The sequence below is a fragment of the Triplophysa rosa genome, linkage group LG22, assembly GCF_024868665.1.
Source record: "Triplophysa rosa linkage group LG22, Trosa_1v2, whole genome shotgun sequence".
Taxonomy (NCBI): Eukaryota; Metazoa; Chordata; class Actinopteri; order Cypriniformes; family Nemacheilidae; genus Triplophysa; species Triplophysa rosa.
The window spans coordinates 20,065,416-20,077,714 of record NC_079911.1 but is presented as its reverse complement, the minus strand read 5'-3'; the positions used below and the strand labels follow the sequence as shown (position 1 = coordinate 20,077,714).

The window sequence follows — 12,299 nt, the reverse complement described above, 5'->3', positions numbered from 1 at the left end:
CCAGCGCTCCTCCGCTGCGGTCGAAAAGGGAAAACGAAACGTTCTGCTCGACTTTGTGTATTTTGCAACATAAGCTTCTATCTGTTCTGCGTCGTCGTCCGAGGTTATTTTTTATGAAGCTTGGCTGAGCTGTCACTCTTGGCAGGGCTGTTTATTGTCTCTTAACGGAAAAGTGCGTCACGTGATGGAGCGAGTCGAGGTGAACCCGCGGTCCCCAACGCATGGATTCACGTGCCGTTTTCACGACGGCTGATGCCGTGGAATTCGTCGACGCTTTGCGTGGAAGCAGCCGGCCTCCATGTGGAGGGGAGTTACACAATCGCTATGAATTATGCAATTTTAAGTGAGATGTTTGGGCTTTGCTCTGCCAGATGTACAGGATCTTCTCTGGCAAGCTCTTAAAGAGTACATAACATGTGATCATGAAATTTACATTTCGTGCAGTGTGTAATGTTGGCGTGCTTGAAAGTAAGCAGTCTGCCAAGTTGTAAATCCGAAGATGAATGAATAACAAAGTTATTGGCTTGGAAATAAGGGAGTCAACTCCGAATCACGCAAACGAGTCGTCCCTAGTCCAACTGGCGAACCGCCGCAGATTTACGTCACTACATATAGTCCCCGCCTACGTTTTGCTAGGACCGCCCGCCAAAACTTCACTCTTCTCCCCCAAACACCGTAGCTCATGAGCCTCATTCGCGGCAGACCAATCACAACAGACTAGACCATCTGACCAATCACATCAGACTAAGCTAGCGCAAAGGAGGGAATTAGACAGATGAATTGCGGAATGAATCATTTGAGAGTCAGTCAAGAAGTGAGGTAAGAATAACTGCCTATTATAACGAAATAATAGTGTTTTACACCTTCTATGTACATAAACTTGTTGTTGGACACTCCACAAACCAAACTAGGACCTTAAAAATCCCTAGTTATGTACTCTTTAAAGGGATAGTTCACCCAAAAATAAAGATTCTGTCATCAGGTTGTTTCAAACCTATATCAATTTCTTTGTTCTGTTAAACACGAAGAAAGATCTTTGTAAGAATGTTAGCAATTTTCAGTTCTGTGACATCATCCACTACCATAGTAGGAAAAAAATATTGTATATTTTGAAGAATTTAGCAACAAACCGTTCTGGGGCACTTGACTACCATTTCATTTTTCCTACTATGGCAGTCAATGATGTCACAGAATTGAAAATGGCTCATTTATACAGGTATGAAATGACACGAGGGTGAGCAGATGATGACGGAAGTTTCATTTTTGGGTGAACTGTCCCTTTAAAATGTGAAGCTGCGCATGTAAGCGGGGTGCATTCTGTTAGCTTTTCACACGATCACTGCTGTTTGTATAGTAGAGAAACTCAACACGTTTGCTTAGTTTTACCTCTCAGCAGCATTACTGAGAACACAAAATCATGGGGACACACAACTTTTATCCTTATGTGTGTCATTCTTTCTTAGAAAATGAAACAACATTTGATTAAACTTGTATAATTGCCTTTGTCTTTTAAACAACTGAGAAGATCAAGATAGTTTTCACGAGTTGTGAGTGTCAAAAAAGACATCTGTCTATTATACATGCTAGTTTTTGACAGACATTAATGATGTGATATTCAAATGATGTGGATTTGAAAACGGATGGATCATAAGATAATTATTTCTTTCTTATTCAGTCGAGTGTTTGATGTCCATGAGTGTTTGTACTTCTGATATTCCATCTAAAACTACACAATATTCTGATGTAAAACATGCTGGAGACGGACATGTTTAGCTTGTGAAAAAGACCAAAATGTTACTTTTAGCTGTCGCAGGTTTGTTGACTTGAAAATCAAGTTCATTTTTCTACCGGGAAAGGACAGGTTGTTTTGATTGTTTCTTATGGCGAAAGTATTTGCTGTAAACCATGAAAATGCAGATCCTGTTGTGAATTGCAGTGACAAATCACTTTTTACAAACATTATTACCTCTTGGCAGATCCTGTGTGTTTTTGTCTTTGCACATTATGATGAGCGTCAGCGCATCGACATGTAACACACGTGTGTTTGTCTCTGCACATGTGATGTCAGTCATTGTGTTAAAGATGTTTTCTTTCTCTTCTCCTCAGCCTGCGAATATCCTGCTGGATGAACACGGACACGTTCGTATCTCTGACCTGGGCCTGGCCTGTGATTTCTCCAAGAAAAAACCTCACGCCAGTGTGTAAGTTCCTCTCCAGCAGGCTTCAGAACTTCAGTCATCTTTCATTAGTTTCATTCGGAGTTTCTCTCTCTCCTCCGTGCTCTTCGGATGTTCTCTCATGCGTACACTAACTGTGTTCTCGTACTCGTTTCACATGACTTAGACATTTCGATCTAACAGTGCTGGAATGTTTTGATTTGTTCAGGGTGTTTTGCTGCACACGCGTGGTAAATACACAATCTCCACTTGTGTGCAGAACATTTAGCTAGAAGCGTGTTTGATGTGATGTAATTGCTGTGTTTGCAGCGGTACCCATGGCTACATGGCACCTGAGGTTCTGCAGAAAGGAACGGCGTACGACAGCAGCGCCGACTGGTTCTCTCTGGGATGCATGCTCTTTAAACTCTTGCGAGGGTAAGGCCGTCCTCTGCAGCGGGCTGGCTCATGAATTCTTTATCTCTCTCGCTCTCTTTGTGTCTGTGTTTCTCTCACCTGTTTGATGTGGAGGGTAAAGTTTAAATGTCAGAGGTTTAGAAGCAGGAGGTCAGTCTGCAGACTTCACAGAGCAGAAGAAAGAGGTCGAGAGGGGGGGGCGGAGACCGCCGAAACGCGGGGTGAGGGGGGCATGTCTTTCCATTAAAGGGTGTGTGTGTGTTTCACACACTTCAAAGCGGAAAGAAAACGGGTCAGAACAGGCCTAGACAACATTTCTAAACATACACTTTTCTGCTCTGCTGTATGTGCTGTATGTAAAGTATGCAGATTATAAGGAGCGATGTGCAACCACAGCATTGTGCAGGGCGTTAAATCCCACAATGCATTGCACACAAGTTGACCCTCCATTTCCTATTGTGACTTACATGCTGTAAATGATAATCTCCTGCTTTTAAAGAGTGACTAAACAATAAAAGTTGTCGTCTTAGTGAATCAAAAACAAACAGAATGATTTTAATAATAACTGATTTATGTCTTCATGAATAGAATTTAGATGTTTAACTTTTTTGCCGCTTCCCAGATACCTGTGTACGGTTTCACCCAGTAAGAAATAGTATGTAGTATGCACTAGTGTTCTGTACTGATCACAAACGCTGCGTCCGAAATGGCACACTGTGACGGTACGTACTGAATTTGAATAAGTACCCACCTATCGGCCGATAAAACACTGCGTTCTATATAGTATGAGTGGGAGTAGTATGAATAGATTTCGGTCATCCGCCATGTTTTATGGTCATGTGACCCGTATGCTTTTTGACCTATGACGTATTAACAACAACCTACACGTGAGCGTTGATTAAAACATCATTTAGTCACGAGAAATTCATTTATTGGCACTTACATTAAAAGCGGACGTCCGCCTTAAAGTTTTCCGCTATATTTATTTGATTTAGCTCCCGTGGCATCATGGGATAGAGAAGTGTCCATCCGATCCACACTCGCGAATCTCGGTGGAAGTAGTCCATCTGGGTATTTCTCGCCTACAGTATTGTGCATACTGAGATTTAGACATACTGTTCGTGACTGATATTCGTTTTCATCTACTATATAGTATGGAAGTAGGTGATTTGGGACGCAGCGAAACAGAACATCCTCGCACACTGACAACTGAGATTGAAAGTTCTCATGGAACCCCCCTCACCTGTCACCTCACGTCTGCTGTCGTAAGGCTGAGCTCTTTGTTTACAGTAACATGAACTCTACTTTGTCTTCTGTTCTCATAGACACAGTCCATTCAGACAGCACAAGACCAAAGACAAACACGAGATCGACCGCATGACACTTACCATGGTAAGTGGTTCTTTCTTTGTGGCTTTTCGGGGTTTTATATCAGTTTGCACACCTAAGCCACGCTGGTTTATCATGGGCATTCTTCAGGAAAATCGCACGGGTAGGGATGTGTGAAGATTTGTAAAGATTTCGATCTCACACACACATTATTCCACAGAAGTGAAGAGGGAAGGTTTCATCAGAACTGCACATGATCCTTTACACCCGTTGTGTTTTAACAAGAGAATACTAATGCAGAGACATTTGCGTCCTCGCTTTGCATTCGCGGTCTTACTTTCAGCATGACTGTAGTTTAGTCTTCACTGAACGGCTGCGTTCATCACTGTCAAACAGATGGCTGAAAAGGCACTTTTTGAGGATTTTTTGTTGTTTTCTTTTCTTTGAGCTCAGTTTTACATTGTATCGAGTTGTCTACCTAGCGACCACTTTTAGGCATCTAGGCAGGTAGAGACGCATCTTCTTCATACCGCACAAGCTGAGCAGTTCAGATGTGTGTCATCTGTACAGTGTGTCTGTGAGCTTCACAGTGATGAAGTGAGGCTTAAATGTATAGCTATTCGGATATTATATTTAATAAAAAAGTTCTAAAGTGAGGCACGTCTTTGTATACAATGTGGGCTGCGCAGACACACGTCTTCTTTATACAACGCATACTGCTCAGACACGCGCTGTCTTTATACAACGCATGGCATGTGGCACAGACACGCGTCTTTATACAACGCATGCTGCGCAGACAGGGCGTCTTTGTACAACGCATGGCATGCGGCGCAGACACGTGTGTTTATACAACGCATGCTGCGCAGACAGGCATCTATGCAACGCATGACATGTGGTGCAGACACGCGTCTTTATACAACGCATGCTGCGCAGACGGGCGTCTTTATACAACGCATGGCATGTGGCGCAGACACGCGTCTTTATACAACGTATGGCATGTGGCGCAGACACGCGTCTTTATACAACGCATGCTGCGCAGACAGGTGTCTTTATACAACGCATGGCATGCTGCGCAGACACGCATCTTTATACAACGCATGCTGCGCAGACAGGTGTCTTTATACAACGCATGGCATGCTGCGCAGACATGCGTCTTTATACAACGCATGCTGCGCAGCAGGCGTCTTTATACAGCAGGAGTTCCACAGTTATGAAGTTAGGCCAGTCTGATCTGTACAGCGTGAGCTTATACGCCCCTTTATCCTCGTTTATATTTTTTTACAACTGCGATTTGCAGCAAGAGTCACGTGACGAAAGTGAAACATTTGTTGGAATCACGATGCTGGCTCAACATCGTCATGTCTGTCAGCCATCGGCGATGGAGGATGGCATCGTCTATCGGATCAACCCTATGATGCAGCTGTTTTTAATTTCATGCGATATTTATTGCTGTCGATTAGTTTTGCAAAACCTATACAGCAGCACTTTAGAAATACCTGTGATTCCTCGTTACACATCTTGTCTTTGTGGCTTTAGTGATGTTGATTTAAATGTGCTGTGACGTTGTGTTATGATGTTGTTAATTCTCTGTTGATCAAGACAACAAAGTTTGCATCCCGCACGAAAGCAAACGCTCTCATAGAAAGGTAAATAGGCCTACATGCCAACACAACAGATCGTGATGTTTGATGTAACATCATTTCCTCTTTCTGTCATCAGAATGTGGAGTTGCCCGACACTTTCTCACCTGAACTCAAGTCTCTTCTGGAAGGACTCTTACAGCGAGATGTGGCCAAAAGATTGGGCTGTCTGGGGCGGGGGTAAGTCGACACACGGAACATGAAGGTTGGACGTGGAATACTGATCCATCACATCAGATAGGTGTGCTTATTTACAGAGGTTGTGCTCACTGGAAATCATTTAGAGATGTTTACAAGTGTCTAGTCTTTAGCTTTTCCTTGCTTTAAAAGCATTCTCACTTCAAATGGTGCTACTAGAGCTCAGAACTGAAGAAATGTTGTTATCTGATATATTGTCTTTATTTCACACTGTAAGAGCAGAATAAAAACACACAACCCTTCACAACAGATGGAACAAACAGAGAATGATGTTTGATGCCTAAAAGCATTGGAGTGTATAGAATGGAGAAGTGCATGCTGGGAGTTATTTCTGTCTGCTTCTGAATGCTGACACCTGCTGGTCAGAGTGATGATGGTTGTATTTTCCTGCTGTAGGGCATCAGAGGTGAAGGAGCATGAGTTCTTCAAAGGAATCGATTGGCAGCAGGTCTATCTTCAGAAGGTAACACTAGCTTTGTATTTACACACTGTAACACGTGTTTTGCTTTGTTATCTGTCGTGCACCGGTGGTGGTTTACAGTAATATTCATCGTCTGCACATCTCGGTTCCGTCACAGTACCCTCCACCCCTCATTCCTCCGAGAGGAGAGGTCAACGCCGCAGACGCCTTTGACATCGGGTCCTTTGATGAAGAGGACACCAAGGGAATAAAGGTATAACCTGGGGGGATGTAGAATATGAATTTTTATGTTATTCCTTTAAACAAACACAAGAATGTGTCCAGCACTTACAATATAAAAGCTAACAATGTTTGAATTGTGCGAATTTCAAGATGTTTCTTGTTGTAAGCAGTCTCTTGTGAGCAGTAGTTGAAGGTAGCCAATCAGATTGGAAGCAGTGACTTGTCAAGTCAACTTTATTTATATCAATATTTATATTTAAGCAGCTGTACATAAAACATATTGACTATAAGCAAAACATTTAATTTGACATGAACAACTCGTCAGTTGTAGATCATGTGATTGTGTCTCTCAGCTGTTAGACAGTGATCAGGAGCTGTATAAGAACTTTCCTCTGGTGATCTCGGAGCGCTGGCAGCAGGAGGTGGCAGAGACGGTGTACGACGCCGTCAACAGCGACACGGATAAGAACGAAATCCGCAAACGGGCCAAAAACAAGCAGCAGGGCCACGAGGAGGGTGAGGCACTGACGCTTTCCCTAAAACACTAGTGCTCGCTCAGAGTTGTGTTATGAAATACTGTTTGTAAACTTTAGCAGACACTTCTGATCTGTGGTTGTAGGGGTCAAGAGCCGTGCACGTGTGACTTCTTAATGTTTTTTCTTCCTGAAATTCAATGAAACATATCAGTGGAGGCAACACACAGTCTGCAGCACTCCATCTTTCCCTCTTCAAGGGTTTCAAATGAAAGATGGTGTTTTCTGGGTAAACCTCCAGCATGCATTAAATCATACGCCATCTGCAGAATTGACAAGCAGTCATTTCACACTGAGGTGCTACATTAGTGCGACATTCTCCGGTACGAATTAAAGAGCCCGAGGGACGTCCTCAAACAGAGGTTTGAGTCAGGTGGTTCTGACACTACACGCTTCCCTCGGGGCAACGGCACCCGTCATGTGACCATATGCCTTGGAATAAACTCTGAACTGATCGTGTGCGTCTGAAACCATAAACGCAAGTCAGCCGTCTTTTGATGGTTTGTTTCTGCAGATTACGCTCTGGGGAAGGACTGCATCATGCACGGCTACATGCTGAAGCTGGGAAACCCGTTCCTGACGCAGTGGCAGAGACGATATTTCTATCTGTTCCCCAACCGCGTGGAGTGGAGAGGAGAAGGAGAGTCCAGAGTAAGTGTCTTTCTTCTGTTGTGTCCGTGTAAAGTACACTAAGATGGATTTTGGAGACTGAACATTGCCTGTCTGTCCCTGCGCTGTAGGAGCACTGGACAAAAACATTTAAAAAACGTAAATTCAAGGTGAGTCCGGTGTGTTTCAGATGACGCCTCCTCTCCTTTAGAGTAACCTGCAAGGGAAAATAAATGAAGGAGAGGAGAGGAGTCGCCGCATCGTGTTAGCAATTAGCATACGTCATGGGTAGACATGACCTCGTGCCAGAATTCACCTGCAGCCCAGATGTTTAAGTCAAGTAACGAACCATTTAGATGCCCACCTCTAGGTTTAGATTCTAAACCAAATCCCAGGCTGCGTCCGAAATGGCACACTGTGACGGTACGTACTGAATTTGAATAAGTACCCACCTATCGGCCGATAAAACACTGCGTTCTATATAGTATGAGTGGGAGTAGTATGAATAGATTTCGGTCATCCGCCATGTTTTATGGTCATGTGACCCGTATGCTCTTTGACCTATGACGTATTAACAACAACCTACACGTGAGCGTTGATTAAAACATCGTTTAGTCACGAGAAATTCATTTATTGGCACTTTTGAAATGTGACCGTTGCTCAGTTCCCATGGCATCATGGGATAGAGAAGTGTCCATCCGACTCATGACTCATACTCATATTTTTGCCTACTACATAGTATGGAAGTAGGCGATTTCGGACGCAGCCCCAGTGTTTCCCCTCTGGGGGAAGTGATGGTGTTAGTGAACACAACTGTAATGCAGAAGTAGGTCTCTGCAGGACACCAGAGAAATTCTGATCTGTAAGATAAAGACGTGCAGATTTCACCAGCGCTTCATTCCGTCACTAGATTTCTTTTCTGTTTGTTTTGCTGTCTGTAGGAACGCATGATGTATTTATTACTGTATCAGTATTATAGCAAGTAGAGACTTATTTCAGGCTGGTATTGGATGTTATGATGATGGTGTGCAAGTCAAGACAAGGCAGAATATGTGTTATTACACAAGCCAAGTGAGTGTTAAGTTGTTTACAGGTGTCAAGCCACATTTGCAACTTGGTGTGTTAATATGAAACTCTACTGAAGTCACATCACGACAGGTTTACAGCTTGAGTGCGTTTACATGCACAAAATAACGGACATCTATCAAAAATCTGCTCATAATAGAAACCTGTTTTCACGTGTCTACATGCATATCAATAAACCGGCTTCGCAGAAAACCGCGTTTACATGGAAGTTTGAGACTTGCCAGGTTTCTCGCGTGCAGCGACGTCACCGTCGATAGTCTGTTTAGTCATTAAAAATGTAACAGGAAGTCTGTCAGAAGCTGTATTTTTATATCTCTTCTCATGTCTGCAGTACCCGCATATGCAACAATAGTTCTTCATTTTGCCGTTTCCACATCAACTGCATGAGAAGGGGGCAGTTGTGGCCTAATGGTTAGAGAGTTGGACTCGTGACCAGAAGGTTGCCGGTTCGATTCCCAGGGCCGGCGGGTAACAACTGAGATGCCCTTGAGCAAGGCACCTTACCCCTACTTGCTCCCCGGGCGCTGCAGTGATAGCTGCCCACTGCTCCGGGGGTACGTGTGTTCACTACTCTCTGGATGGGTTAAATGCAGAGGTCACATTTCGTTGCCTTGTACATGTGCAATGACAATAAAATTGAATCTAAATCTAAATCTAAAAATCTAAATCTAAAAATGATCAGAGAGAGGACTTTTATGCGTTATTTTACTATTACTTCCGTTTGGGACTTTTACTACTGCGCTGTCAGACATGCGCATGTAAACAAAACTGAGAGAAAACCGGTCAAGGCTTTTACATGCAGTGCGAAATCGGAGGAATGGGCAAAAAACGACCTCTGACGAGCGGGTTTTGCTTACACCGTTTCTGAGCTTTCACCAATAAAAGAAACCCGTTTTAAGTGTTTACATGACTTACACGTTATCAGCTTATTAAGCATAATCGGAGTAAGACTGATGCTGCGTCCCAGTTCGCCTACTTGTACTACGCCCTTAAAGTATGTACTGTTTTTGCTTTGGAAAAGTATATACATTGTAGTGCAAACTGTAGGCACGCACTGGGACATACTAACGTGAAACGGAAGAGGCCATTGTTGCCTAGACGACACTGTGATCCTTAACTGTCACGAACATCAAAATACATCGCTTCCTTGCATTTAAGTATTTATTCATTTATTATTTTGTATGGAATGTTTACTGTATACTAACATTTATTAATTTGTTAAACTTCGCCCTCTCGCGGTGAGTTGTGGGTAAGATCAGCCGTTAAACACAGTAGACCATCCGGGTACTTTGAGAATACTCATTTCAGCGTACTATGATTTGGGACACACTCATTCTATTATCGAATACTATTTAGGACGGATAGGATGCGAACTGGGACGCAGCATGAACATGTAAACGCACTCCATGTTTGGCATTAGAACTGTCATAATATCAGATTATTGTGGCTAAATATGTTTATGATAATTCACAATATCAATGCAAGTTTTAAAAATAATAATACAAATCAAATGAGATGAAGAATGTTGTCTTTGTCAAATCATTCATTCACATGATTGTGTAATATCAACAATATTACATTGACTATCACACAAAAAACGCTTTATTGTGATATTCTGATGTAATGTGACCATATTCATATTTCACAGTGAAGTTAATCTGTAAATTCTGTTATGATGGTTGTCATAACATGAAAAATGATTCATTAGATAAAACACCCCACAGGACTCATCTTCACACAGCAGCAGTTCAAATCAAGTGGCCCTTCAGGACGATGTTTGTCGTTTGAAGGTGGAGAAGTGTTTGTGAAGTGGGGTGACTTCCAGTTATCCTCGTGAGAATCTGATATCAAGATCAGACGGACAGTCTGACAGCGAGAGGAGAGCGTCGTCCAGTTTTCGAGCACATTGTCACGCAGCCTTGTAGTTCCAGACAACCTCTAGAGGTTTCAGCAGAGATGTGTGTTCGCCTCGGAGAGATTCAATAATCAGCCCTGTTCTCCCCGCAGCAAAACCTTCTTACCATGGAGCAGATCGTGACTGTGGAGGAGACGCAGATCAAGGACAAGAAGTGCATTCTGCTGAGGATCAAGGGAGGGAAGCAGTTCGTGCTCCAGTGTGAGGTGAGACTCTCTCATTCTAGTCTTCTTCACTCCTGTCACATGTTCTTGATGGGTTGGGCCATCTTGAAGGAACGCATCATCGCTTAAATAATAAAAGAGGACTTCTAACTGAGATTGCTTGTGACGGGTTGTGTTGTGTTCTTCCTCACAGAGTGACCCAGAGTTTGTTCAGTGGAAGAAGGAACTCACAGAAGCGTTCACCGAAGCGCAGAAGCTGCTCCGTCGTGCCCCCAAAGTCATCGGCAAGGGCCGAACCAACGTGGTGGAACTGTCCAAACCTCCGCTCACCCACCGTAACAGCAACGGCCTGTGAGCCGCCCCCCGTCCCAGCCACCCATCACCACCACCGCCTGTCCATCCTCTTCATCGTCACACGCTCACGCTCTCTCAACTCTCTCGCTGTCCAGCGTCATCAAGCTTCCCGAAGCGTCCCGAAGAAGCATCAGCTGGATTTCCTGCTGTTTGTCAATCTCACACACACACACACACACACACACAGAGTTTCTGCAACTTGACACTCCAGGATAACGTTAAAGAACAATCACAGACGTCAATGCTGAGTCTTAAGGTGGTGCAGGCTGGGATACTGCACCGCCTCGTTTGAGCACATCACTCTCTCTCTCTGTCTGATGCTCCTGTTCACCCAGCACACGCTCTGGTGTGATGTCAGCGTCCACCTAAACAACTCTTTACCCAGCATGCTACAGATGGACGATCTCTCAAAAGACCATGGCTTTAAAGATTTCACCCCTGTTGTCTCTCATGGAAGCGCTGCGGCCGTGTCTGTGTCTGTTCGTGACGCGTGTGCTCTCTCTCTCTCTCTCGCTCTCTCTCGACGCTGTGACCGCATGACATGCATGGGCACGCCAGTCCTGCGGTTCCTGATAAACAGGCTCTCCTGTACCTGTAAAGACTCACCGCTGAGTTAAAGAAACTGAGATGAGTGTCGTGCACGGTCAGGCTGCTCTCGCAAGTGTACAAACGAGAGATTGTGTTTGTCCGTTGACTGTTTTTTTGGTGCTCACTCCCTGTAAAGACCAAACCGAGTTGGAGCGCACTAAGGTGTTGTTGCTTTGAAAAGGCACGGCCGGATATGTGGAGGGATTCCTTTTCTTTCACCTTGAATGTATTTTGTTTTTGTTTGTGAAGGGAGTGATTTACGCTGCTCGACGACCGGAGACAAAAAGTGCCAATGAAAATAAAGCGTTGAACTTGAGACGCATCACGTCACGCGGTCGGACCCTGCATAAGTGTTGTGAACGCACAGATTAAGACTGAACCCATCGCTGTGGGTGAACTGTGTTACTGATGCGTGACGTCTTGGTTCGAGGGACCACTTGGAAAAGAAGGCGACGGCAGCATCCTTTCTTTTCTCTGACTGTGTATATATGAACCATCCTTTCTCTGTGCATCTACAGTATAACCTACTTGTCAACGTTTGCATATGTGGCGAATTCTCTGTCTGCCTGTCTGTGTTCGTCCCTGTGTCTCAGCTCTGGGCAGGGTGGGCGGGGTTCACATCTGTCATTCACGTGCACGCCTCGGTGTCATCTCATAATGAGGTGTG

The 12,299-nt window shown here is 44.1% G+C and overlaps 1 protein-coding gene across 1 annotated transcript in view; it reads left to right on the top strand.

Annotated features, from left to right (window-relative positions):
- Window positions 1–12,299, top strand: part of grk3 (G protein-coupled receptor kinase 3) — a 45,368-nt gene that overhangs the window by 31,663 nt on the left and 1,406 nt on the right. Inside the window, exons 12-21 of the mRNA XM_057320328.1 lie at window positions 2,107–2,201; window positions 2,487–2,594; window positions 3,899–3,965; window positions 5,622–5,722; window positions 6,137–6,203; window positions 6,319–6,414; window positions 6,737–6,899; window positions 7,431–7,567; window positions 10,619–10,732; window positions 10,884–12,299. The exon at window positions 10,884–12,299 is cut by the window's right edge and continues 1,406 nt beyond it. Of these exons, the coding sequence (XP_057176311.1) occupies window positions 2,107–2,201; window positions 2,487–2,594; window positions 3,899–3,965; window positions 5,622–5,722; window positions 6,137–6,203; window positions 6,319–6,414; window positions 6,737–6,899; window positions 7,431–7,567; window positions 10,619–10,732; window positions 10,884–11,045 (1,110 nt within the window). The 3' untranslated portion in view covers window positions 11,046–12,299. The remainder of the gene's footprint in view (window positions 1–2,106; window positions 2,202–2,486; window positions 2,595–3,898; window positions 3,966–5,621; window positions 5,723–6,136; window positions 6,204–6,318; window positions 6,415–6,736; window positions 6,900–7,430; window positions 7,568–10,618; window positions 10,733–10,883) is intronic.